The sequence below is a fragment of the Pholcus phalangioides genome, unplaced genomic scaffold (assembly GCF_987345545.1).
Source record: "Pholcus phalangioides strain wild (caught in Gottingen) unplaced genomic scaffold, Ppha-v1.0 ptg000009l_1, whole genome shotgun sequence".
Lineage (NCBI taxonomy): Eukaryota > Metazoa > Arthropoda > Arachnida > Araneae > Pholcidae > Pholcus > Pholcus phalangioides.
The window spans coordinates 43984508-44010030 of NW_028301602.1; the positions used below are offsets into that span (position 1 = coordinate 43984508).

The window sequence follows — 25523 nt, forward strand, 5'->3', positions numbered from 1 at the left end:
TATTTGCAGACGAGCGCGTTGCCCTTAAGCCGGGTTTTCCTAGGGGCTAAGGTCAGCGCCGTCTTAACACATGAGCCCACCCTGGCACGGCCCGGGGGCCTCTAGAGAAGAGAGCCTCAGAAAAACGAGAAGTAGTCCAATTTGTCGAGAATTTTCTAGGAAGGGCCTCAGAAAAGTCACTTCGCCCTATGTGGCGTGCAACGCGAATCGCCCAGAGCGACACGCCGTTCACTCACCAATAAGAAAAGCAGTAATTGTTTTCCCATCGAGCGCAATCATTGCCACCGTGACTCACGGTGGCAATGATCAGCTACTGTGTCGTTTGCATGCTCCGGTTTGAAGGGAAGGGGAAGAAAACACACAAGAGTGAAGAGAATATCGGCAAAACGCGCGACGCACGACGCATTTGACTCGTTTAGAAGCAGTCGGCCAATCACGCCCGACGTAAAGCGCTGTCGTGGGACGTATTGCGCTTTGTAGGAAAACAGTCATGCTGCTTTTCTTATTGGTGAGTGGACAGCGTGTCGCGCTGGGCGGATCACGTTGCGTGCGGCACAAGAAACCGGCTCCTAGGAAAACCCGGCTATAGGCTCGGTCTTTAGCCGGGTTTTCCTAGGAATAGGTTCGTTGCGCAGCGTGAACCGAATTAGACTATTTCGTGCCGACAGAAACGTGTTACATAATCACGCTACGCGTTTGTGTTTTCCTAGCGAGGCGCATCAGATCAGGGCGGCTATATAAAGTATATGGCTTTGGCATCAGCTACTCTGTCGTCTGCATGCTCCGGTTTGAAGGGAAGGAAAAGAAAACACAGAAGTAGTGAAGAGAATATCGGCAAAACCGCGGCGCACGACGCATTTGACTCCTTCAGAAGCAGTTGGCCAATCACGCCCGACCTAAAGCGCCGTCGTCAGGCGTATTGCGCTCTGTAGGAAAACAGTCATGCTGCTTTTCTTACTGGTGAGTGGAGGGCGTGTCGCGCTGGGTGAATCACGTTGCGCGCGGCACAGGAAACCTGCTCCTAGGAAAACCCGGCTTAAACACACGCACATGGGAAGATCATCTGAAAGGGGAAAAAAATCATCGAAAAAATCATAAATGACACGAAAGCACTGCTAATGCAGTGGCGTAGCAGAAGGAGCTAGCTGTGATGAGAAAAGGCACCGGTGCCGCGGTGCCAGCCGTTACAAAGGTAACCTTATTCTTTAGGATTTTCTAGGATTTTTCGGAGGAGGAGGTGGCGATGGTGGTGGTTGTTGTTGTGCGCTATATGAAATTCATGGTCTCCTCTTAATATGTAAATTATGTATAACGTGCAGGTTACTATATCCGCTAGTCGACCAAGGAAAGTGTTTGAATTAGAAACTTCGAAACTGTTCCGTTCGAATAGCCAGGAGTCTCTCTCTGGTTCCAGTTTCAGCACACTGGATCAAGACGAGTTCACTTTCACGGATCCTGCCCACTCAGTGCAGGTCTCGTTTTTTTTCTTTCTACATTTCTAAAGTTACATTCATTCTTTATACGTCGCTTCTTAATTTGTTTTGAAACATCAGTAAGTGTTTCTCCACTCCTTAAAGGGGGAGGAGGAGAATGTACTCAATCTCCTCAATTGGGTTTAAAAGTGTGGAAGGTACTTTGTCAACTCCAGGAGAAGAACAATAACATTTTCTGTGTGTTGGGATTAGTCATGTTGGCAGGTGACTAACCTTTCAGTGCTCACACTGCGAGTGAGTGCATTGGGTGCGGATCCAGGGCAGTGTGTCTAGGGGGTGGGGAGGGTTCTGTATTTTACAATATAGATTATAATTTTTTCCCTCATGTTATTCAGGGTACTTTTCATTTATAATCAACCATGCATTTCGACACCGAATTGGCGCATTTTAGCTAGGTTCTTTCCATATGCTTTTGGCGAGGTACTAAGCTTGTTGGCATAGTATTTTAATTTTGTGCGATATTAGGCTTGTTGACATGATATTTAGGCTTCTTGGCATGATATTTAACAAGAACATTGATATAAAAAATGTTAAACAGAATTTATCGGAATATCTTCGAATTTGAACCATCACCATCGAAATGAAAGCTGTATTAAAGATAATACATTTTTTGACAGACACTTCATCTCCACTTCAATAATAACAGTTCTGTTTAATGAAGCAACACCTTCAGTGTCGCACAACAGGTAGGTTACATTCTTAGGGGAAAAACTGTGGTTTTAACTGAAGGGAAACAAAAATGTGTTTGTGTGTGAAAGAGTCATACCTACTCAGAGAAAACTCGCCAAGAAAGAAGCTGAGCCAAACTGTCTGCGCAAATTTACCAAGTGGATGGTTATAATAGAAAAGTACCTTATTCAGCTCGTGGGAGAGGGGCGATTGCCCTTTCTGGATTCTCGCTCAAGTTAAATTGAAGTTCATGCAGTTTGGTGTGTTGTTTTATTGATTTGCAGGAATACATGTCTTTTTTAAACAGGGTTCTCAACCTTTGGTGTTCTATGCTTCCCCCCCCCCCCAGTTGTCCCCAGAAAATAAAAGCAAATGAATCTATTTTCGGAATAAGGTATGTAATAACGAGTAAGTTTTTTTGCATCCTTTCCCGAAATTCGGTTGTTTCAGAGCGCATCTGACTGTATGTACAGTTAAACCTGTAGGAGATTCTATGGGACGGAAACTTGTCTGGAAAGGAATCAGAAGATTGTTCAGTTTCTATTAGTGAGTAGAGGGGTGTCACGGCGGGCGATTCAAGGTGTGCGCGTCACAGAAAACCTAATCTTAGCCCGGGTCTATCCAGCTGAAAATTGGGTCAGAAATCTGACCCAATTTGAATGCATAAGAATTGTTAAAATAGATCTGTGAAAGCTTCATTTAGATGACCTGGAACTTGGTTTGGGTCCAATCTGTGTTTTTAACAAAGACCATGAATTATACTTGTTGGGATCAGTTTAGATTGGGAATCATTTTAATGTTTAACATCAAAATGATTATTTATTGATTTAATGATTATATTCAAAATCGGAGTGACATTTTTGCACTAGGACTTGACAAATCCCAGGTCGCCATGGTCATTAAAAAATTGATATTAGTGCCTAAAATTTTGGCACAAACATTCCTGCAAAAGTTGAAAAAAATTAGTTTTTTTCAAAAATTATCCCTTTAACTGCCAATGAAATCTTACTTTTTCCCAGTGCCACCTTTTTTCACTCGCGTACTGTAAAGAAGTTTTTTTTTTCAATCCGAGCACAACTTGGGTCTATCACATGAGTAATTTACTACCTAATGAGTTGTGCCGGAAGTGGAAGTATGTGTACCTAAGTCTGATGCATATCCAGTGTTATCTGATTTTTCAGTGTTGCCATCTATACTCTAGAAGTGAAGTGAGGGAAGTGTAATGACTGAATATTTGTACTGCTTATAGGCCTGTTGCTCTCTGTGGTGAGACTTTTTAACGGGGAGATCGGCTCACATTTGTGCCTCAAAGTTGAGAACCACAGAAACCCAACATCAGTCGAACCCACCACTGTGGCAACGGTGGGGCTCGAACCTAGGTCCCCCGCAATGCGAGTCCATCACTATGATCACCACAGTGGCATGCCTGCAGCAAAAAATGCACAGTCCGTAAGCCACATATATATATGAATGCCCGTGGCAGTTAAGGGGTTAATATGCTTGGCTTCTAAGAAATTTGGCTGGCATCTAAGTTTTAAAAAAAAAATAAATTTCCAAGCCTTGTTTTACACCAGATTTTTGTTTCGAAACATAAACGCTAACATGATCTTAAATTTATTTCTCACGTTTCGTAATTTCTATATGTTTTCATAGGTTCTATCTGGTTTGAATGAACTGAGAGGTTCAAAAAGGTTCTGCGATGTTTCTTTGTGTGTTGAGGGGGAAGAGTTTCCTTGTCATAAAGCAGTACTGGCGTCATTCAGCTCATACTTCAAAGTGAGTATGTTTTTTATGTTATTATGTTAATTTGTGATATGTAAAACTTTGAAAACATCACTTCAGGATGTAGTAATATTTACTTCCATTGAGGAAGTTGCTCTTTGTGAACTTGTACCAGTTGCATGTAAAATTGACATAAAAAAAGGGCATAGGCTTAATTATCAGGGCTTTACAAATCCCAAGCACTTTTACAACTAGAAAATCAGCATTGAATCGACTGATCTAATGTATATGGGTATATGAACTGACATTATCATGATCCCCCCCCCCCCCAAGACTTTCAACTCTATCTCCAACTATAGGGTCAAACGATGTTAAATTCTTTCAAATAAAAAGAAAGCATTATTTAATGACAAGTTTTTCCTAGATCAAAAACCATGCTTGGTTCCTGAGAAATTTGGCTGGTGCCTGCATTTTTATTTTGATTTGTCAAGCGTTGGTTTACATAGACCTATAGGGTTTGCAAATTTCCAACATTTTGGAACCATCAAGAACGGGAAATGTCCTTATTTATTTTTACATAGAATATTTAGAATAAAGCATCCCTCCCAAAAGGGTTTCTAGATCAGAATTTTTGCCCACTATATTAATTTTTTAGCACATTTTCAGTGTGGAAATTACTGAAAAAAAACATTGTAAGATAACGTTTTGTCCTGTTCCTGTTTGGTATATATTTAAAATTTGGCAATGATTGGTCTAAAATTGTAGATTTGTACCATATTTGTACCAAATTATACCATATATACTTTTACATTTACATATAAGATTGTGGAGGAACTTTCTCGACAAAGTAGTTTTCTTAATTTCTCGACAAAATTTCAGCTAATTTGATAAAGGGAAATCACCAAAAATTCCGGAAAATAGGCGGGAAAAAATTCCCGCTTGAAAACAACTCTCATATATGCAATTCACTTTTGTATGTTTTTTCATTTATATCGTAATTATTTTTCTATAGGCTATGTTTGCAAGTGACATGGCAGAAAGCCAGCAAAAGCAGATAGTCTTGAATGGCGTGGAAGCTTCAACCCTGAAACTGTTGCTGGATTATGCTTATACGGCACAATTGTGCATTACAAAAAACAACGTCCAAGCCTTGCTCTCAGCTGCCAATCTCTTAGAAGTTCTGCCAATCCGCGATGCTTGTTGCTTGTTCATGGAGAGGCATATGGATGAAAGCAACTGTTTAGGAATTCACTGCTTTGCAGAAACGCATGCTTGTGTGCAGCTTCAGCAGAAAGCAAAAGAGTTTGCTCTCAGGTGGTTTTTTTTTATATTTTCCTTCGTAATACTCAAACTGGGAGGGCAGATCCACCATATTCCCCCCACATTAGCAGGCATTCCGTAAAAATTGGAGGACACCAGCCTTTTAAATGCTTGTCTGGTCCGTTCCTGGCATGCTGAGAAAAGCAAAGTTCAATAAAGATCACATACATAAAGAAGTTGATGATTAAATTGTTGATCCAATATTGATATTAAATACTGAATAAATATGTGAATCTGAATAGAATAATAGTTTTCACTGTATACGATGTGTTTTGTTCGGGAATTTGATAATCATAATGAAAATGTAACAGTTTTATTTATTGCTCTGACCTAGTTATCACCAGCCTATTACACAAAAAACATAAATGTACTATGTTTTGCACGTGCAGAGATGATGCGACTTTGATATTACAGTATGTTTTGTTGTGCAATTCAATTTTTCACTCTGCTTATTCAAATGTCAAACACATGGTCAAAGAATACAAAATACTTTGTAGTCTGTTCCTGGCATACTGGTCACCCTTGCCATATGCCGGCTAATACGGGGAAATACAGTTGAAGTCAAATGCTTTATATAAAAAAATAATAAAATTGAAGAGAGTAGAAGCAAACCCAAAAGACACACACCACAGCTACACACTACTATGGCGGGACGTGGTCGTCGGAGACGTTGTGAATTCTGAAGCTATACTACACACGTTATCAAAGAGCTTGGCATGCCACAAGCCCCAAAGCAGAATGTTTAGCACTGTTCTGCGACGAGCCTTCAGCTGACTGGAAATGTTCTGCGGTAAAAATCCCCAAACAATTAATAGTGTTTTTTTGTACTTTTTCTTAAAATTCTTCCAAATTGTTCTGCAGTAGCGCTAATTGTTCTGCGACGTCCGTCACAGATTTTGGCACATTCTGCTTTAGGGGCCACAAGTGGCCTGCAGGTCAGGTGTTGTGAACCCCTTTCCTTAAGTTGTTGGCAAAAGAGGTCTTTAAGGAGTTCTAATGTTCAATGTTTTCCAATTTTCCATCCCATGACTTAAAGTAGCTCAGAATTACGGAGGCAAAGGATTAACCAACAAAATGGGTGATAACATGTTGGAGCGGCTGCTTTTATTTCTGTTGTTTGAGTCATGTTTTCTGATTGCCTCAATTATTTACAGGTGTTCCTTGTCAATTGTTTAACCTTTTAGTACAATAGTACAAAGTTCCCTGGTCTTTAGTACTATCGTACTAGTACTTTTTTTTACTTTTAACCCGTACGCCACCCAGGCTCTGCCGACATTGGTCAATTTCAGCCCTTGTCCCGGTTAAGGGGCTGAGTGGTGAGTACTATTAAAAGTACTAAGGGATAGTATTCCCTTAGTGTGATTACCTCGAATTCAACCTATACATATGAGAAAGAGCCAAAGTGAAATTTAGATGAATTGAGTGTGATTTACCAGCAATGAGAGACAATCATATCTCATGAATTACCATTAGTACTTTAATTTTATTTTTCATAGCTAATGTCATTTTTAAAAATAATTTATTTAAATTTTTTCGAACAGATTTTTCAAAGATGTGATGCTGCATGAAGAACTTCTTACATTGAGTCGCAATAAACTTATAGAACTTGTATCAAGTGATGATCTAAATGTTGATAAGGAAGAAGTAGTTTTTGAAGCAGTTCTTTTGTGGTTAAATTACAATCCTACAACTAGGAGTGAAGATTTTGATAAGGTAATTAGTACATCACATGTCTGTGTCTCTGGGTTTTTCATACAGACCTAGAGTGAGGTATCATGATATGATGTCAAATGAACAAAGGCCCATATTCTTAAGCTATACAATATCAGGCTAACTACATTTTCACAAGTCAATTTTTCATTCTATTTCATGTTTAGGTACTTGAACAGGTCAGATTGCCTCTTTTAAGCCCATATTACTTAAATGATTTTGTGGCGACAGTACCTGCCATCACTGCCTCAACTCAGTGCCAAATGCTTTTAGAAGAAGCAAAAATGTTTTATCTTTTGCCTGATAGACGCCATCAGTTCTCCAACATAAGAACAAAACCCAGAAATTCAGTAGGTATGAAATTTTTTTTCATGCTAGTCTTATGAATGTAATTATTATTGAGGTTGTCAATAAGTTTCTGATAAATTTTGAATCTTGTCCAAAATTTTGCTATTGTTATTTGAAAAAAAAGTTATACATCAACACACTTGATTTTATAAACCCCCAGTTTACAAACTGACATGTTTTCAACTAGTTCCCTAGTTGCAAACAATATAACTTTTTTTTTTAACTTGTTTCCCATTAACAAATTTTTGATTTTATGAACTAATTGCTCAAGTCTGTATGAAATAATAAAAATAAGCACAGATTGTATTTTATGTATGTCTAATTAACTGCAACACTACACATGATATAAAATTTGTGATAATTTTATTATAAATCAGTTTCTATTGTAATATTATATCTGTTATTCATATTGACTTAAATTCGTGCAATATTAAATTTATGAGAAGAACAAGACACTACAAATTAATGTTATACTTGTAAATCAGTGACAGGTGTCCCTCGCTTTAAGCAATTAATTGGTTCCACAAAATGATTGCATAAAACGTAATCGCTTAAAATGAGTTAAATTTAACATGGGTAAGATAGGGAATTTCTTCAGAAGTAGAATACTAAAATAAACAACTTCCCACACTAAAATAATTTTTTTGAATGAATGAGTTATTCAAACTTATAAATAAATCTAGTCAGTTTAGCTTATATGAATACAAAAAAACACAATTGGCGTACACAAGGGGGGGGGGGGGATACCCCCAGGTCAAGTGTATACCTATGATATTATTTACTTCCGTCTTCACTACTACTGATTGCTTCTATAGTGAGTGTAGATGTTCTCTTCTGAAGAGTCTGATATAAGTGACTGATAACTTTTTAATGAAAGCAGTCAAAATTCAGCTGATAAGTAGCATTCTTCATCTCCTTATAAAAACTTTAAGAGAATGAAAAGCAAAGAAAAAAGATCATTTTCTTCGATTAAAATTCTGAGGGCATGCTGTGAATTTGTTATCAAAATATGTTCACTAATGAGATTTGTTGAGATGGATTTGAGCATTTCTTCCATATTTGTCTCATCCACATCAACAAATCCAGCAGATATTGTCATTTTGATTGTGTCATACCTCTAATTTGCAAGTCCATTTTTATTGTGACGAAAACATGATAAATTATGTAGTACAAAAAGACAAAAACAGTAACAGAAAGCAAATACATGAAAATAAACATAAAACAAATTAGGAACATTCACTCTGATACCCCAAGGGACGAGGGTGTCCTTCCAGGGGGTCTATTACGCTCATGTCGTTATATAACAAGGTCGTTAGTGACATCACGCCCGTAACGCAAATTCTCAACGAGCCTCATAACGCAAATCTCAGCGACCATTGTCAAAAACTTGATTTTTCTCAGCAACTCGCGGTATGTCGTTATCTATTTTATGAAAAACACTCTGGTCCGAGAGTTGCGTTAGCTCCGAAAGGGATGGACCAATCGGATAATTTTTTCCGCTGCTGACAATCATCATCATTATCAACGAGTGCTGCAGCACGTGCATTATTATTATTTTATTTACTCGTGCGGTTGGTTGTCCCTAATTTTCTAAGCTACATTTTTTTTTAATTCATCCGGATTCTTTTTACTTTCATCAAATATTTGAGAAAAAAGGTAGGCTATGCACGCACATGATACTGGCACGCGGGGAAATTTTCTAAATTATTACGTTTAAAAAATGATTTTATATTGAAGTTCAATGACGCTATATGAATTTGCAAAACAACTATCAAAAATATCATCATCATATATTACCATGTTTTTAACACATTTAATCTACCGTCTTGATATTAAGTCAAAATCAAGAACAAGTAACCTTTTATTTACATCATCAATTAGACAATTGGTTTCCTTGTTCCACACATGAAAATGAAGTGCCACTAAATTTACACTGTTGTTGACATCTTTTTTTATACTCCGATCAGAAAATGCACTCGAAGATTAGAAAGAATTTATTTGTTGATTAATAAAATTTACTTTGATTTTTTATAGTGTACTTAGTGCGCAGAGTATAGTGTGTGTGTGTGTAATGGTGTTTACTGCATTACACGTCTGTGTACTGCACAGAAAGTAGCAATACTTAATTGATATTACAAAATATCAATGTTATTAAACGAATTAAGAAGGGGAAAATCTGGAGACGTTCAAAAATATATTGATGTCGATTTTGAACGAGGTGTAAAAAAAAATATTGAGCGAATTTTAAAATGTCTGGAAAACATCGCGATAGAGAGATTTACCAGTTAAATAATATTCTTATATTGAGATGAGTTTAAGATTAGAATAAAGGCATTTCCATGCAAGATTTAAAAAAAAAAAACCGTTGTGTAGAGTGATTTATCTTTGTACCGAGTATAATTTATAACGATTTACCACTATGAATAATTTTTTCCAATCAGTATGTGTACAGATAACATTTTAAACGATAATGCTGTCTCTAAATCATGTTACTAAATTAAGTAACGTAATTCAGAGAATTATTATTCATTATAATGAACAATTTGATAAATTAATAATGAATGAATAATTTCCAATTCTAACTAATTTGTCTCCGTTGCTCTCACCATCAAAAAATGTACGCGCAAGCGGCCACGATGTGAGAAAAATCAACCTTTAGCGATGGTGACGTAAATCTATCCCACAATGCACCGCAAACACGCTTGAAACGCAGGCATAATGACATGAGCGTAATAGACCCCCAGCAGGTCTATAAGAATATTTTATCTGTAGGTCAAATGCAACTATCGTTATATTTTGTAAAAATTAGTTTATGGTTAGGATTTTATGGAATTGATTTTACTTAATTTTTTCAAATATAAGATAACACAATGCTTTAGTTAATAGCAAGATAAGTAGCTGCACATTTCCATTTTATCTTATTAGTGTTATCATTATAATATGATGCAATGATGCATATATTATATACATTTAAAAAAAAAAAAATCAATATATAAATTTTCAAATATAACTCACATAAGAATGAATATGCAAAAGAAAAACAATAAAGCACTACACATAGTCTTTCAGGACTACAATCAAATTACAGACCAAATTTTGCAAGTCGTAATTTTAACATCAACTTCTCAAAATTGTGTTATAGTAAAATTGCATACAAAAATTGCTATTGAGGGATACCTATACATGTGTTTCTAGTAGAACAAATTTTTAATCAATATGCAGAGTATATGGTTGCATTATTTATCTCACACACATGTGTAACCCCCACTTGAAATGTGTTTTATGTGAATATATTGATTGCTTTTTTCCAGGAATGATCCAAGCATAATTTATGTAGAGTATAGCCTATACGGTGCCGATTCTGTAATGAGCACATCCAATGAGTACTAGGGTCTCAAAAAAGTATGAATTCAATAGTACAATTCAAAGGGGGGGGGGAAAAGTTAAATTTTATCAAATTTAATAAAAAATTTTAGGGGTTCTGGACGATTTCTTTTTAATGCAGGATGTGTCTGGCAACCCAAAATGACAATTTTTTTTTTAATTAGTAGGACACGCAAAAACTTACATACTGAATGGCACAAATAAGTTGTGATATTAGCACAAGGGTTAGGAAGAGGTTTACCATTGTCGATCTAGGTTCTTCAAAATTTAATTTCAATATATATTTGTAGAAAAAGGAAGACCTTTCCTCTCTCTCTCTGTGTGTGTGTGTGCGTGCGCGCGTGCGTGTGCAAGTAAAACCTTAATATTTTTTTCCCTCATGGATTTCATGATATAAAATTACTATTTTTTATATAAAATTTATGTCAAAAAGAATAATAAATATATTTTCACAATCATAGGTATCTATGAAGTCATAGTTGTTGTTGGAGGTGAAGATGATAAAGTTGTTCATCGTAGTGTGGAGTATTTCAGCCCAGGATGTAAGAAGTGGTCAAGCTTGGCTTTTCTTCCGTTTGCTGTTAGCAAGCATGGAGTCGTGGTTACTGGTAAGTAAAACTATACCTTTTGCTATTCATGTTAACTTAATTTAAATTTATAACCATGAATTCTGTGCTAGTACAGAACTGCAATTTCAAGGCACACACAATATATGGGTGCCTAGTGATTATTTTTCTTGTTTCGATATATTTTCTGTGGTGTACAAAATTAATAACATTTCAGTTATTCTACGGGTTTTTAAAAAAAAATTCTTATTTATGCATATCCATCAGACAAATATTGGCACTTTACTCTTTCTGCATGTTAATAGTATTTCCATCATGTGTTCATTTATAAAGTTTAAAATTTTTTCAATTTTTAGAAAAACACGATAACCTTTTATTGCAGGACAGAATGTAATGTATACAGCTGGGGGAGAATTTCCTGATGCGTCCCTTAGCAAATCTTTGTGGAAGTATGATCTTGTGTTTGATTGTTGGCAAGAAATGGCACCTATGAATGTTGCTCGTTCTGAGTTGGGTATGTGTGCGTGGAAATCAAAATTTTTAGTCTTTTACCTACAATTGGCATGTTGTGTAAAAATAAGGTACCTCCAGAAGATTAAACTCTATACATTAAAAACTCATTTTATATTGTTTGGGATTATAGAGGACTAGTTCATAAAATAGTGTCACCTGTAGTAGAATTTGAATTCAAACCTCTTTGTATTTCCATCCTAACTTCCTGTTTCTTTTTTTTTTTGTGAAGTTTTTCAAACAGTTTTTAAAAATAATTTATGCAAAATTTGTTCATAGTAAGGGTATCACAAGATCATAAAGTACATGAATGCCACATGAAAAGGAAAGGAGAAAAACATATATTTTAAATCATTTTAGGTTTGGCTGCCTTAGATGGATACATATATGCTGTTGGTGGTTGGGAAGGATCCTCAAGACTTCGTTCAATAGAGCGGTACGATCCAACCACAAATTCATGGGAAATTGTTGCACCCATGAAAATACAATTGACTAGCGCAGCTGTTGTTGGCCATCAAGGTCACCTCTATGTGGCTGGTAAGATAACGACACTTGTAGCATTTGTTTGATTATCAAGTGTAATGATTACAAAACATGCTGAAATTCGATAACAAAATAGAAACATGACCTTATTTAAGTTGGTAAGACATATTAAAAATTAAAGGTAGCTATTTATAATTTTTTTATAGCCAGTATAAATTTTTATAAATTTCATTTGTAGGTGGGGCCATATTAGAAGATGGTGTTGAAGTAGACTCTTTGCAAAGGTATTGCCCAAGAACTAACTCTTGGTCAGAACAAGCTTCATTGCTTATCCCCCGATCTGGTGCAAAGGCATGTGTTGTCAACAACTTCATATATGTGATTGGTATGCATTGAAATAATAGCTCAAATCACATCAAAGTTAAAAAATTTGTTATTACAACTCCCCTTGTTAGTTTACACTTTGCTCTTTTTAGTAAGGGGCCATTCAAGTATTACATCAGCAAATTTTTAGGTGTTTTTGACCCCCTCTTCCCTTATCAGCAAAATTTTGTCATCAGCTCTGCTCCCTAAATCCTAACGCATATTGGTGGGATCAGAGACGTACGTGGAGGGGGAGGGGGCCACGGGCCCCCCCCCCCACCAACAAAAATTCTTTTAAAAAAAATTTTTTAATCAAAATTTTGGAAGAAAATACCTTTATATGTTATAATCAATTTCTGTTAATTCCAATGCTATTTGAAGAACTCAAGATTTCTTTTTAAGAAATTCATTGTGACCTACCCTATAAGACATGATAAACTCTTGGCCCACAGACCAAATGCAGCCCTGGGGGTTAGCTGATGCAGCCTGCCCCATCCCCAACCTAATTTTGTAAAAATGAACTAAGCAGCACATTTACAGATCACTTAAGTGACCTGTGGCACATTTTTAAGATTATTCAAGTAGACCCATGGCACATTTTTAAGATTACTCAAGTAGGCCTGTGGCACATTTTTAAGATTACTCAAGTAGGCCTGTGGCACATTTTTAAGATTACTCAAGTAGGCCCGTGGCACATTTTTAAGATTACTCAAGTAGGCCCGTGGCACATTTTTAAGATTACTCAAGTAGGCCCGTCGCACATTCACAGATCATTTAAGTGACCCGCGACACAGTTCCAGAACACTTAAGCGATCCGTGGCACATTTAGAGCTCTTGAGTGACATGTGGCACAGTTTTGGAGCAATTTAGCAGCACACAGTGCAGCTCTACATCATTAAAGTTACCTGTGGCCTTTCCCCAGATTACTTGTAATCCGCGGCATAATTACGGATCATTTGAGTGATGCGTGGCACAATTCCAGAACACTTGAGCAGCTTGCACACATTTTCAGAGCACCTGAAGGATCTGTGGGATATTTGGAGATCACTAAAGTGGTCCTATAGAATGGGACACGTTCTTGGAACGTATAGGACGTATTCCTAGGATTTGTTAATAGGAAGAATGTTGGTTCAAAAGTGCCCACAAACTATTGAAAGATTTTTCTCGTTTTTGGCGTACCGAGTAGGATGTCATTAAGAATATTTAATATTTTCATAAAGGGTGGTTGATGACGTAAGCATTATCCAAACACCCCCCTTCCTTGTCATCGAAAGTCAGCAAATCGGAAACCCCCCATCGATGCTGATGTAATACTTGAATGACCCCCTTAATGAAATTGTGTTGGAACAACTAAGCAGTTTTTTTCTCAGTTGATTTATACATTCTTAACCATGTTAATGTGCTTATACCAATGAAATGTATAAAAGAGTTTACATCTAAACTTCACAGCAAAAACTTTTTGTTGTTGCAGAAATGGGGAAATAACACTGTTATTAGACTGATTCATTGTGCTCTTGACTGCTATAGCTTTATTTGGGTGGTTATTTTTTTTTACAAAATTTTGCACAGCTTCCGACATTTTATACATCTTTCTATTCTCATTTAAAGTAAGAATTTCTCACCACATTTCTATATTTTTTGTCCTCAGACCAGATCCCGTTCATAAGCTTTTTCTTTGTTGCATGCAATAGATATCCATCGGTTCATCTGTGGTCAACTCGAAGCTATGTTCCCCTTTTCTATTTAGTTCTTGAATATCACTTCAGTCCCATCGTCTTCTCCAAGGACACAAGCTCTTTGACAACTGACAACTCCTGTTCATGATCTAACCCATTAAAGCCACATTCAGTAATGTAATCAGCCCATAGTTTTCTTTCAATAGCATTGAGGGTTTTCTTCTCTACCCTATCTCAGGACTTTTTATCAATGATCTTGAGGCAGTGCATGATGTGGAAATGGTCTTTCCAAAACTCTCGGAGGGTGAGGTTTGTTCCTTTTGACTGTGTGGTAGAAGGTAATCCCACAGTATGTGTTGAAAAACCGTTGTTTTAGTTGCGATCACGTGAAACTGAGTAAACAAAGTACAAAAGTTTTTGATCGTAATGTGAATCATTACTCATCTTGTACTCATCTTGCAAAACACTTGCAAATAAAAGTTCTAATGTAATGCAAAAAAAATGTTTTTCAATTGTGCTACAGAATTGTAACTTATTTATGTAGTGGTGGCTTCATCATTTCCTGTGGTCTTGTTTATTTCAAGTAACAAGCTAATGTGTGTAATAAAACTTGTTTGTACAAATTAATTGTTTGAAGACAATATTTTAAGGGGGTAAAAATGACATTTTATGTACTTCTTTTGAAGTTATTTATCCATGTAAACATTTTGTAAAATATGTATATTCAAGTTATTTTTTTTCCCAGGTGGTTATCAAGCATCAGCTGTCAGTACAAACAAGGTGGAATGTTATGATCCTGTGAAAAATGAGTGGAAGTTAGTTGCACCAATGAAAGAGAAGCGGTATCAGCCCGGTGTAGCTGTCCTTGAAGGAAAGATTTATGTATGTGGTGGTGAGGAAGAATGGGATACGTAAGTCTGTTTTTTTTTCTCTAAAATATGTGATACTCTCCTGAAATTTACCTCTGGTATCTGCTACGAGTTGGCATTGTGACTAATTTAGCTCAGGGCCTTAACCCTTTAAGTGGCATAGCAAAAATCACTAAAGTCCCTATAAAATGCCTATCTTTTTTGATCAAGTGGGCTTCCGATTTTCAGCAGGTGCAAAGTAAAGGGTATGATGAAAAGTGTTCCATTGAGCAATCAATTTTGCAAAATATCTGGGCTTGCCAATACTAGCACTAAAGTAAGAGGTGAGATATCTTGTTGGAGCTTTTTAAAGAGTTATACATGTGTCAGTAAAAAAAAAAATCAATGTTTTTCCAAGATATCAAGAAATAAAACAATTTCAAATACAATATTTTGTGTTTTTGTTCATGTTTGGAAATTCACTTAGATAATCACAAAAAAAAACAAAAAAACAGGATACTGGGCAAGTTATAAAACACATGTTTGAAAGTACAGCATGGAGAAATGAATAAGGAAAAGTTTTTTGATCATAGCTGAGACTGACTTTTCACATTCATTGAGAAATGCTGTTGCCATCATTGTTCATTGTTTCTCTTTCCCCAAAGCCACAGTGAACACCAACCGTACATGGGATGGAAGGGGGGGGGATAAAATGGTACAAAAAAGTAAATAGCTTGTGTAATAGAGAAAGCAGAAACAGAATTTTGTTTAAAGAAGAAAAAAAGTAATGGATTGAGGAAAAAAAATTTGTAACAGAAGTGTTTGGATTAGAAGGTGAAGAGGTTCTACTGTATTTAAAATGTAGTTGTATATGGACGGCTTTTATATAAAAGGAACCAAGCACCATTTTTAACATTTACCAACATCTGAACTATTCAGAGAGGTGGGATTTTGTATCTAAGTAGAACCAAGTGACATAGGCTGTGATGCCGTCTGTGTGCACTTGAACCAACTACCAAGCTGAAGAGATAACTGAATTGAAGATAACCTTAAATATATTTTTCTCAGTTTTGATTTCATGGTGCTTGGCTCTTTTTATATAAAAGTTGTCCATATATACCGTCAATTTTATTGTTTAACTGATTTTGAAAAGTTATAGCTTGCATTGTTTGGAGGCTTATAATATTGAACAAATCAGAAAGGCAGCAGATGACAGTTTGGAAGAAATACAAATTTTTTAAAATATAAATAACAAATTTTTTTGTATTGTACAGTTTCACTTTTATTCCTATAAATATTGTAAAAATGGTCGGGAATCACTCAAAGCTTAGATTTCACCAATTAATTGGCTCCTATTATATATAATTTTTCTTGAAATCTCCTTGTATCACAAATTCTTTCAGATTTCTCATACATTATTTTTTGTTTTTCTCCAACCATTCAATTCATAATTTCATGAAAACTAACATTTGAATTTGATAAATACTATATTTTAATTATTCTTCTGTTTAGTATTCATTTCATTTATTTACAGACACCTAGACACAGTTGAGTGTTATGATCCAGATACAGACACGTGGTCTATTGCTGGTGCCATGCAAACTGCCCGTAGTTGGTTGTGTTGTGCAACACTGCGAGTAAGTATTTCTCTATTAAATTTTTTATCTGAAATACCGGATATTTTTTGATCAGATAAAATTTCATGCGTTGACATAAAATATTCTCAATCAAAACTATTTCACTAATCAAAAGACCAAAATGTATCAGTGCATCAAAACTTGTCAGTTCTAAGTAGTTTTAACTGGTATTAGTACCAAAAGTTTGGCGATTCCTCTAGGAGCCCCAAGCATACCTTGAAAATTATAGATCCATGCAATGAGACCTTGAGAAAAAGTAACCTTGATTTCCCTCATTTTTTTGTATTCATAAATAATCAGTTTATGTGAAAAAATTAAAGTACCTTCAGTTCAAAAAAATAGTCTGTTTATCTAGAATTTGTTGATGTTGAAAGACTTAAATGATTGACAACTTTGTATTTGCGGAAACTTTTATAGTTAAGGGTATGGTCTCTTAATGGATATTCACAAAAATATTTATTGATTAAAAAAAAATTATTAAAATAATTTAATTACCTTACAAATGGCAAAGGAACTAAATCTGCTTGTGTGTGTTATGACCCTCTGTGGTTTTGCGGTAGACAGACCTTCAACACGATACTTGCATAACATAAAAATTCAGGCATTTGCAATTTTCACTTATAAAATTGAAGACAGCACTATTGTAATACTACACAAGCATAACTAACAACATAAATACATTAGGGCCATGCATTTTCAAACACACACACCATGTTCCTGCATGTATCAATTCATTAGAAATTCCCCAGAGGAATGCTTACAATGTGTATTTGCAGTTAAGTATTAGTAGTGGTTTTGCAACCAAACATAGATTTCTAGTTGATTGTTCTGTTTCGTAGAAAATAGAGGTAAGTATACAAAAGTGGAGCAGAAACTTCTTGAATGGTTTAAACCATAGACTCCCGAACTTTTTGTTCTATTTCCCCCCCCCCCCCCAACTCAAGCCAACGCATATGATCCTATGTTATACACCACCTCCCCCCGGACCTTGCAGTTGTCCACTTTGGGAAACACTGGTTTAAACAGCGGAGGGCCAGAATTGTGACAGATGAAACAATCGTTCCAAAAAGGGCATAAAATTATTCAAGAAATTATAATATGGTTGGAGGATAGATAGAAACATTGCTTAAAAAAACAAGATTTACAATGTAAAATCTTTTGGATAAATATTTCTTTAGCATTTTGAATGCATATTAGATAAATGTTTTTATGAAATCTCAAATGTGTAATATCCCATGTTCTAGGAAACCCCAACAATATAGGGGTGGATTCACTAGAACATTGCTAGAACTACATGTATTTGCAACTGCTATTGATTACTATTTCTTGTGGAACCCCTAGCAATGTCTTGTGGACCTGCAGTTGAGAAACAATATGCCAATCAGAAGAAGAAGAGCACCCATATGGTAATTGAATGTATGCTCAAACTCGTATCGGCATAATGCTAATCTTTGAATATATCCTGGATGGGTTGTTTAATGCGGGAGTTGATCAATATGTCTATCACAAATATGAAATCAGCTATAAGCAGCGAGTGTCCTTAAGTGCTTTGGTGAACACCATTGTTCTGACAGATTTTGAGATGTCTATACAAGTGGAATAAGCTTTCCCTATGTGAGGAATCACGATTCCTACATAACTGCACAGTGCAGCATAATTCAGAATTGGCTTAAAAATTATTGCACGTCATAGTATTGAAGTATTTTTGCCAATGATGTAATACAACAAAAATAGTCAAGCAGGGAATATGATAAGATTGTACTGCAGCATCTCAACACATTCAACATAAGGTTTTAAATATGCTCATGGGGTGATAAAACTTATATAGTTTGCATGATATTCAAGTAATTATAAGGCAGTGATTTTCCTCAATATAAATTGTGTCACTACAATTTAGGATGTTACCAAAGCTTCTTGGTGTTAGTAAAGGTGTTGAAAATGTTAGATAAGTTTGAGAATTCCTGCCCTAGAGTATTCCACGTATGATCCATAGGATTTAGATCAAGAGAGTATTGCATGCTGTACAATTTATAATTTTACTCTTCAACAGATAGTGATAGGAACCCAGAGACATCCAGGCTTTGCCACACTAGCTGATGTAAGCACATTGTCCTAGAGGGTGGCTGGTGCATAGACCATTCATGTACATCAGCAAGTGAAGTGGAAAAACTATTTGTCCATCTTCGGTTACTGTGGCTCCTTCTCTCTAAACAGATCTATGAAGTTGCTGTCTGAGTGCATTTGACGTCTTATTTTAGCAGATTTCCTAACATGCGTGTGCAGCTCTCTATTAGGCTCTGATTTCAGGGCTGTGGTTCTGATGTCCTCAGGGTGCTGCTCCTGGAAGCAGACCAGTCTACGTTACGTATTTTACTTTTTAAATCCTCTCGCTTCAGGATGCACTCAAGATATTTGCAGATGTTCTGTTGGCTCTCTGAAGTGGAAGGCTGTTGTCTTGGTGAAACAGGTGGCCCTGGTTGATGGGGCACTCACTTACTGTACCAAAGGATTATCTTCCAAATACACCAATCCTCTTAGAATATTTTAATATCTCACACATCTAAGAGGGGTGTGTCTGGTTCATCAGTATCAACATGCCAAAGAATGTTCAGAGGTGTCAGGATTCTGACAAGGATTATTCCTGACACACAAGTACAACATCCACTCATTAGAGATAGTTTTTGTTGCACCACTATTATTTTCTGCACATGAGGGCTAATTAGACTGGGACCTACAATTTATTGCCGATTCCAAAAGGCAGCCTTTTTTTAATACTCATCGAGCAATTGGTGCGCTAACCTGTCAATGTGGGACTCCATGCGGTCGCAATCGTTTTCTGCGGTCATGTCAACGTTTCTGTTGTACCCTTGTGTCAGGAAAGTTTCTGACAAGGACGAGCAAGGTATCAAACTTGCTACACCTCTAAACATCCTTTGGTACTTTAGGTGAGTATCTTATTGACCTGGGCTACTGCTCCCTCTCATTCGGGGGGGGGGGGGATGGTGCCAGGATTATTGTTGCTGCAGAAAGTCTTCATACTGAGTGGTTAGCACTGCCACACCACTGTATTAAAGGAAAAGTTGTTCAGAATCAGTTATAAATTCTAGGTACTGTACTAATTGGTCCTCGTGTGCAGGGAATATGTAGCTCTTAAAAAAATCAAATTCGTAAATGTATAATTAGTACATTACAACTTATAATTACCAAATTGCATTATATTATTGCATTGAAATTTCTCCAATGAAGATATCAAATCTCCAAATGTACTTTCAATGTATAAACAGTAAAGTGAATTTTTTTCCTTATGATGCATTATTATTTTTTGTAATAGATTCCATCAGAAGGGAGGTCAAGGGATCGTTCCTGACAATCTATTATCTCTGACCTGGCAAGAGACAGTGATAGTTGTCATTTGGCTGACAGCATCTTGCATATGCTAGTCACAGTGGAAGAACATTTGGACCATGTGGAAAGGTTCATAGAACTTTATGCCAATCTCCATCCCAGTTGGAGCCCAGAAGAATTGAGAAGGAGCTTCTGGGATTTGTGATATTAATTCAAATTCTATAACATTTCATTTGTGTATTGACATACATATATATCTTTTAGTTTTCTTTCTTTTTGCATTTATTTTGTTCAGTAGCAGGGTGTCTACCAGGTCTGATGAAACTGATGAAATGTGTATTTTCTTTTCTGTTAAAGTTCACTTGGCATTTTAAAACTCTCGTAAGCTTGGCTAACCCTCGTAAAATACTGTAGAAAAAAAAAGCTGCTATATGTGAAAATGATATATTGTGATACGTTACACCAAGTGATTGATATATATGAAATTAGTGTAAGACACAACTTTTTTTAGCTTTTTTTCCTTGCTGAAATATTTTAATTCATCTATTCCATTTTTTTTTATTTTTGTGAAACTCAACTATTTCTTTTATTTTAGTGTGATATCTTTTACACTGTAAGAGAATGGATCTCTGAGCTTTCAGTGATTTCACAGTGCATAAAATATTTAATAGGAAAATATAATTTGGTTGAGTTTTAAAGTTCAGTGCTCAGCCTGGTTAGTTCCAGATGTAGCAAGACTCGTTTAAAGTGCAATCACATTGGCAGAGTTCTGATTAAGTAGCAAAAAAAAAAGAAAAATGATTTTCCTGGGAAATTTTTTTTTTCTAGGGTACGTCTCTAACATGTGGGATGTATTTGGCATTTGAAGAGGTTCTATTTGGCCTATGCGAAAGGTGTGTTAAAAAAGGTACCAATCACAATGCAATACAACAAGTACACCAGCCTTCGGTCTAATAGCGGCAGCCAACTGGTATCTATTCTGCAGATTGAAAATGAGTTGTGCCACTCTGCTCTATTCTATCAATCTAAACTCTGATACCAAAATTTGAATCTCAAATGGTAAAGTCTGAAAAAAATTTAAAAAGCTGAAGTCTATACAAAACTCCAGCGTTTGTTGCTTAAAGGCATAGGAATCTAGTTTGGTACTGTAATATGTGCTGCACTAGAGGTAAATAGGACATTGATATTTTATAACCACCTCCAAGATAAAGAAAAATGAGTCCCAAGTATGTTTCTTTATTCTAACCTTTGCACCTTATTCTATCCTTTTCTGGATGCTATAGGCAGAAGTCATACTTTGGGGTCTTGTTGCAGTATAAAACATTGATTTGCAGTTTCATTTGGAAAAAAAAAAATATATGCAAGTGCTTAAGTTCTTCAAATATTGCTCTTTACTTCAGTGTTTGACAGATTATGCATTAAACAACATTGTGATGCCTATTCTTCTGTCCAGATCTACAAAATTTTTCACATTTAACTAGTTTTCACCGTATTTGCATTTAGACTTGGACATGTTTTACTGGTTTTTTTTTTTAAACAAAAGTTGTTCTAAAAGCTTGAATTATTGATAAAAACCCTGAATTTTAATTCTAATGTAGTTTGAATGTAGTTTTCAAAGAAAAATTTACTTTATTATTTTTTTTAACTTTAGAATTATTAAACCAACAAAATTTTCATTAATTTATTTTTAACTTGTATAGCAGCTGTGGCAGACTGACTTTTAAATTATAGCATGGTTGTCAAGATAGATCAAACACCCAAAATACATTTTTTACCCCTTGCATAGTACTCAGTGTTTTAGTATTCGAAGGACATCCCTTAAAAATCTTCATATTTGATTTGTGGAGATGAAGAGAGACCATGACTGAAAGTTTAAAACTGATCATTTTATTTTTGAACCTTTCTAGATAAATAAGTGGGTAACTTTATTTATGTATGCCGTTTCGGTAGCTGTAAAAAAGAGTATGTGATAGAAAATTTATATGGATGGTGCTTCTCTCTGTGTAATTTCATTTTAAATGTTTCTGTTTGATGTACAGAATTTTTTTACTGTTATTCACTATTAGTAAAACTTCACGAATGGCATAGCAAACTGATTTCAGTTGGAGGATACTGTGAAATTTACCTATCACTTCATAGTAATTGCACCATTTGCTTTACAAATAAACAAAAAAATTGATGGGGCGGTGCAAAATTGTGTGTATAAATCCATCGGGGGAATCAGTATTTAGGTGCAAAAAAAATCGTGTGCAAGGATAAAGATTCCGATAATTGACCCAGCTGACAAAGTCCGAGTGACTATTGTTTTTTGTTTTTTTTTAAATCAAAACCTTGAAAACCAATTTTTCTCTTTATTTTCATTTATTTTTTAATCCATTTGGTAAATAAATCTGAGAGTTTCAATCATATGATAGTGTTTGCTGCTGCATCACATATGGTTGGGTAGTTTAATGATGGACGAGTGGTAACGATTGTGTTAAATCAAGTTTTGATTTAGTCATTTGAATTCCATAGGTTCAGTTGTATACTTATGCATTTATGAATGATCTCTTCTGTATTAGTATATTGGGAGAATTTCATCTGAATGATGAATTTGTGGTAATCGAAGCATTTTGATAAATTGGTGTAAATTATTTTTCTTTTCTGTTTAGTTAAAACTGATTTATTTCATCTTTCATTTACATTCCTAATTAACCTTTCTTAAAATTTGTTTTGGCTGGCAATGCATTTGAATTTACCCATTTTTGACAGATCCTCCAATTCATGACCAAGTTGCACAATTTTCTTTGTATATAAGTGGTACCTTACCAACAACATGGTTATATCTTGGTGCTAGCTAGCTTTTGTGATAGTTTCATCCATAATACTGTTTGATATATTATGCATATGTCACTCATATATATTGTGTTTCTGTAACAATTTTTTTTTGAAGTAGTTGTTTAAAAAAATTATACTCACGTTGATCTCCTAAAGATTATAATCATTAGTTTTTGATTTATGGGCAGGAATTAACACATTTTCCATGGGAAACAGGAAAAGATTGTTTTAATTTTTCAGGAGACTAAATGCATTTTTGAGCGTTATTTATACCTCTCCTGCCTTAAAACCTAACCACAATACAGTGCTAATTTAATGATGATCACCACTATCAATACATAATGATTTTTATTAATTCACTAATGACTGACATGATGGTGGAGATGATATATCTGATTCCGAAATATCACGGTTCTGTTATATTTGTAGAATGTACAGGAACTGAGAATTCATTTTGCACCATACTCTTGGCAATGTGTTAAGTATGAGGTATGTTATTTGAGCCAAAATTAATTGTTCCTGTAATTAAGTTTCCAAAAAACTTATAAAATGTGTATATTTTTCCCTCTTGACACATGGTGCTAGACTGGAAAAAGAGGCATTAGAAAATGAAGATAATCAGAATTTGACTTATCAGTGATATTTGTTTTCATGAGCATGGCCATTCCCAGAATGTATTTTTAGTTACTTAAATTTCTTTCTATAGAGCTCTACTAGAAACTTTCATGCGAATGCGCCCCCTCCCTCTTTTTTATAGCAGCTCTAAAAATTAGTGAATTTCACTGTCATTAAAGAAAGGTTACATTAAAATTATGGAGGGTTACACCAATAGTTTTTCTTATTTTTATTGCTAGATGAACCGCTACTTCAGAATTCATTTGTAATTATAATTTGGTTGCAATTGTGTTGCGTTTTAGAACGTGTATTAATGCATTTTTTATTTTGTGATATCGAACTAAGTCCTTTTTTTTCCTGTTCTCTATAGATTTTCTAATTTTAGTTATTTCCAGTTTTTATAAATATTTGTTATGATGGAAGGATATAATTACTATATATTGCGTTAAAAAAAATGTTTGCACGCATTTATGTACTAGTGAACAAGTCTGTATATTTCTTACAAGTTATGTCATTTGTTATGCCATATTGCAATCTTTAATAAAGTGTTTCATTTTTTTTATAATCTTGGATTTTTTTTGTTCATTTCCTTTTTAAAAAAATATTTTCGCTTTTTGGATATCTTAATTGTGCGATGAAATTTAGTTTTTATGCTTATTTATATTTTTTTGTTTTAGTTAAACACTTGTCTTCGGTTTTTATTGTGTTTCATCATTTGTCTCTTTTCATTTTTCTTGTGGAAGCTGGAGTTTTTAATGTCCGGGTCCCGATCTAAACTTGATTCATAGGGGGCTTCCGAGAAGAGTTATGTAGCATCCTGCAGCAAGGCCTCTAAGCTGGACTTTCTACGGGCCGCTGTATAGTGAATTTATAGTATGAAAAGACAAAAATGATGAAAATCATCCCGGACCCTGTCAGCCCCCACCCTTGTGAGGGGTCCACGGTTGTACAAATCCACTTGCAGTCAGGGATTTTCGAGCTATGATTTACGACCCAAATTGATTCGCTGGGGCTTCCGAGAAGGGTCGTACAAATCAACTTGGTCTTGTTATAAATGCACTTATCGCGTCATTGGTTTCACTAATTCCGAAGGATAAACAGTCCCGTTGATCGCAAAGCTGATGTTGATTTTGGTCACGGCTGAAAAAGATTATAAACTTCTGTTAGTGATTTCTCTTTACATTTTTCTCCCCTCGGTTTTAGATCTATCGAAGGCTCCTCTCATGGGTCGCACACATCCACTTACAATCCGGTTATAAATCTGTCTGTCGTAGTTTCTAAGAGGCTTTTTATATAACTATTTCGGTGGACTGGACTCGGACCCCCCCTGATATTTTTGGGGCTTTTTTGAGTCATGATTTTATCTACAAAATTTTTGTGGGAAGATCGGCATCTAGCATGGTATGACATCGCAGGAATTCCAGATTGTCAGTCCTGAGGAGTGACATTCATGTAAATATCCAATGTTTGCAGGGAGGTTTAGTTCTATAAGATGAAGCTTTTATTTCAAGAGCTGGCTATGCTGCTGCCATACCGAGATCAAATTAAGTTCAAATTAGTTCAAATTCACTCTTCATCTTGGAGAGGGTAGGGGATTTTCCCCATATAACCAGTCCATTCGTAAGGAATTTGGAGTTATTGGGAGGGCGCCCAAATGTAATACTGTATTTCTATAGGTTATACTATAGAGATGGTGGCAAATGCTGGGGGAGGCTCGGGCCTATGGATTGGATCCGAGTTTACGCCTATTCTTGTGTTTTAGTTCATTCACAATCCGGAGGGGCAAGATTAAAGTGGTGTTAAGTTATATTCGCCTTCACGTGCTTAACTTTTGGAAACCAGTGTATTCATGATGTCAGAATTATGCGTGTTATATGTAAATATGTTGAAGCATAGAGACCGACCGGTAAAGTCCCGGAAGAGGGGGGAGGGGTTCTCGCATAGTACCTTTAAATAACACTTCGTTCGTCAAACGAGTGACTGTTGAAGAATTTCGTTGAGTCTGTGAAACTCGAAA

The 25523-nt window shown here is 35.6% G+C and overlaps 1 protein-coding gene across 2 annotated transcripts; it reads left to right on the forward strand.

Moving 5' to 3' along the window:
• The first annotated feature begins 1207 nt into the window (after positions 1-1207).
• On the forward strand, positions 1208-24065 carry LOC149083135 (kelch-like protein 12). 2 transcript variants are annotated; one of them, XM_089236277.1, is made up of 12 exons: positions 1208-1472; positions 3816-3938; positions 4897-5198; positions 6746-6917; positions 7082-7268; positions 11108-11254; positions 11595-11726; positions 12083-12259; positions 12444-12590; positions 14990-15155; positions 16627-16729; positions 20061-24065. In XM_089236277.1, the coding sequence occupies exons 1-12, from the start codon at positions 1305-1307 to the stop codon at positions 20094-20096; spliced, it is 1860 nt and encodes a 619-aa protein (XP_089092403.1). In that variant the 5' UTR covers positions 1208-1304; the 3' UTR covers positions 20097-24065. The 2 variants fall into 2 exon arrangements, with proteins under 2 accessions (XP_089092403.1, XP_089092404.1); XM_089236278.1 differs by lacking the exon at positions 20061-24065 and adding an exon at positions 17974-18124 and having other exon boundaries at positions 1239-1472.
• Positions 24066-25523: the final 1458 nt, after the last annotated feature.

Excerpts from the sequence above, each read along its gene's own strand:
- LOC149083135 (XM_089236277.1), top strand. The coding sequence starts at position 1,305 with ATGTATAACGTGCAGGTTACTATATCCGCTAGTCGACCAAGGAAAGTG. Across the intron at positions 5,199-6,745 it reads GCAAAAGAGTTTGCTCTCAG|ATTTTTCAAAGATGTGATGC; the intron begins GTGGTTTTTTTT and ends TTTTTCGAACAG. Across the intron at positions 12,260-12,443 it reads AGGTCACCTCTATGTGGCTG|GTGGGGCCATATTAGAAGAT; the intron begins GTAAGATAACGA and ends TTTCATTTGTAG.